Here is a 3110-nt window from a genome sequence, read left to right as displayed (position 1 = left end):
GGCCCCTAAAAATATTTTTAAAAAATCCACGCCTTGTATGGACCCTTGGTGGGCTCTTAAAAATATTTTGAAAAAATCCACCCCTTGTATGGACCCTTGGTGGGCTCTTAAAAATATTTTTAAAAAATCCACGCCTTGTATGGACCCTTGGTGGGCTCTTAAAAATATTTTTTAAAAAATCCACGCCTTGTATGGACCCTTGGTGAGCTCTTAAAAATATTTTTAAAAAATCCACACCTTGTATGGACCCTTGGTGGGCTCTTAAAAATATTTTTAAAAAATCCACGCCTTGTATGGACCCTTGGTGGGCTCTTAAAAATATTTTTAAAAAATCCACGCCTTGTATGGACCCTTGGTGGGCTCTTACAAATATTTTTTAAAATAAGCCACCCCTTATATGGACCCCTGGTGGGCTCTGAAAAATATTTTTTAAAATAAGCCACCCCTTATATGGACCCCTGGTGGGCTCTGAAAAATATTTTTAAAAAATCCACGCCTTGTATGGACCCTTGGTGGGCTCTTAAAAATATTTTTAAAATAAGCCACCCCTTATATGGACCCTTGGTGGGCTCTTAAAAATATTTTTAAAAAATCCACGCCTTGTATGGACCCTTGGTGGGCTCTTAAAAATATTTTTAAAAAATCCACGCCTTGCATGGACCCTTGGTGGGCTCTTTAAAATATTTTTAAAAAATTCACGTCTCTGGTGGGTCCTTAAAAAATATTTTTTTAAATCCCTCCATTAAACATTTTTTTATTTTTATTAACGAAGCTCTTTATTTTGCGCTAATTTTGTAACAAATTAATTCGAACATAAATGCTAAGAAACCCAATCCCGAACCAATGGCCACAATTAACCAAATCCAATAGAAATCCTGCACCACCAATATCTTAGCCGCCCTTTCCGGATTTGGATCACGTATCGAAATCCATTTCAATCTCAACATATCCGAAAAGGTACTTGAATGCCAAGCTTGTATCAGCCCCGCTGCATGGATCTGATGTATCAGATAATTCAAAGCTTCCTGATAGGGCGAATTAAATTGCAGACGAAATCCCCAGGGCAGAAGGCGAAACACGGTGAGGCCATCCGAAGTGCAAAATACCTTGTGGGTAAAATATTGTTGCTTCTGCCGATACATTTCCCACAGGGTAGAGGAACTATAATAGCCATATTGGGTATTGAAACGATGTCGATTATCCTGAAAATATGTGGAATTTCGGGTGATGACCAGGGAGGATGTTAGACCCTCAATGTGTGGCAGAATATATTGGGCCTCAATGGCATCGAGTAGAATTTTCAGGGGGGATTGTTTCAGCTTTTCCATATTTTCAATTTGTTGATGATAGGTGGGATGGGTGAAAAGGGTCTGCACCCTGGCCGAAAATTGGGTACTCACATTCAGACCGGCAAAGAATAATAAAAAGTAGACCAATTTCAAGCCCTGCAGTTGGGTTTTGCGAGCCACAAATGATTGTCCCAACACGCCGGGTAGAATGCGTTCATTCAGCAGGAAACTTGTGGGTCTCCAGTGGCGAAGGAAGGCATAGTCATAAAGGGAGTGGACCAAGGATAACAACACCGTACATATTGTTATTGAACAGAAAAAATTCCAACCCAATAGAATATTGAAAACCTCACGTATGGTGCGCGGTTGGGCACAGGGTACCATAAAAATACCCTGAGCCACATCGAGGGGATATGACATATTTAGCCATTTTTCTTCGGGTCCGGTATCAAGGACCATGGGTATATCCAGCTGTAGCTCTTCCAACCTATCATTGATAATGGTGTAGTGGGTGGGCTTACCCAGTTTCACTTCTGGGTACATTTCCAGCTTGGCATTGAAATGTTCCGCAAACAACATAACCATGCGGGGTATGAAGCCATTGAGGCGTAACTCCTTTGTCTTGGGATCTCGAAAAAGTAATGCTCGCGGCGGGGTTTGATCGGTGTAGGTGAGTAGGGATTTTTGTTGCATATTCCGCCAATGTTGAGGATAGAGGATGCCAGAGTTCCAGGCTTGCCAATGATATTCGGGATAGGGTTTTAGCATGACGAACTGGTAGTTCTTCTCAAGGGCCACTTTCAAAAGCACATTTGTCATTTTGTAGATCTCACATAGCTCTCGAAGTTCCCGCATAAAAATTTCCAAATTTTCAATATTTTCCGCCAACATAAGAATTCGTGTCTGACGTATATAATTCAATATTGCAGAGGTTAGATTCAGGAATTTTGCATCCATGGATCTTTGCACGATGAGGACACACAAAATTTCGGCATTGAATTTTTTCTTATACACAAAATCTGGCATCTCCTTGGTCACGATTAATTTGGGTAACGGAAATTTGAAGAGGTCTTGAAATTGAGAAGTCACCAAATCCTGGTCATACACAATTAACAGGCTATCGAAGTTACGTTCCTTATGAATTTTTTGTAACAAATTGGAGTTGTTGTGCAGCTGGCTCTCGACATAGGCACTGAGTAGAGGATATCCGCACAAAATCAAAACTAATTTCCAAAAATTCGACATTGCGATAGAATGGCAAACGCGAAGTGTTTACCATGTTCCGACCGTCTTCATATTTATATACGAAGTGAAAATACCTGCAGTTCTCTACAGGTGTTGAATTTCCCTGGCCATTGTTTGGGGAAAATGTCCTTAGGCCTTTGTTACTGAATACCAACAATGGCCATTGTCCTTAAAGATTGATGTCAGATTAGAGAGCTGTCAACTTGGCAGATAGAATTCAACGAAAGGATACAAACTAAGGCGTAGATTTTTTAAAATTAATTTTTGAAGGCCTTAATCAAGTCATGGATTTTTTTAAAATAAATTTTTGGTTGGGCCCTTGAAAAACTATTTTTAAAAATCCATGCCTTGTATAGACCACTATTCCCCGTACAAAGACCAGGAATATTATGCACCTGTTGAGAAGTTAATTTGGGATGCCCGACATTTTTTCCAGCCATATATAAATAAGAGGAACGTCGGAACATGAAAAACACTTCTAGTTCGCTATTCTGACCAAATGTTAAATTTTTGGAAAATTATTCGGATTTTGTGCGGAACTGCACTTAGAGCCTCAATCGGGAGCCAGGAAAACAA

At 39.9% G+C, this 3110-nt stretch overlaps 1 protein-coding gene across 1 annotated transcript; it reads right to left on the bottom strand.

Moving 5' to 3' along the window:
- Window positions 1-776: 776 nt before the first annotated feature.
- Window positions 777-2534, bottom strand: LOC133330861 (uncharacterized). The gene has a single exon (XM_061539264.1). It carries the CDS (start codon window positions 2532-2534, stop codon window positions 777-779), a length of 1758 nt encoding a protein of 585 aa, XP_061395248.1.
- Window positions 2535-3110: the final 576 nt, after the last annotated feature.

Source organism: Musca vetustissima, unplaced genomic scaffold (assembly GCF_032173495.1).
Source record: "Musca vetustissima isolate MV318-11 ecotype Yass unplaced genomic scaffold, APGP_CSIRO_Mvet_v1 utg18378, whole genome shotgun sequence".
Taxonomy (NCBI): domain Eukaryota; kingdom Metazoa; phylum Arthropoda; class Insecta; order Diptera; family Muscidae; genus Musca; species Musca vetustissima.
Note: the sequence above shows the minus strand (reverse complement) of the source record. Positions and strands in the feature narration are given on the sequence as shown.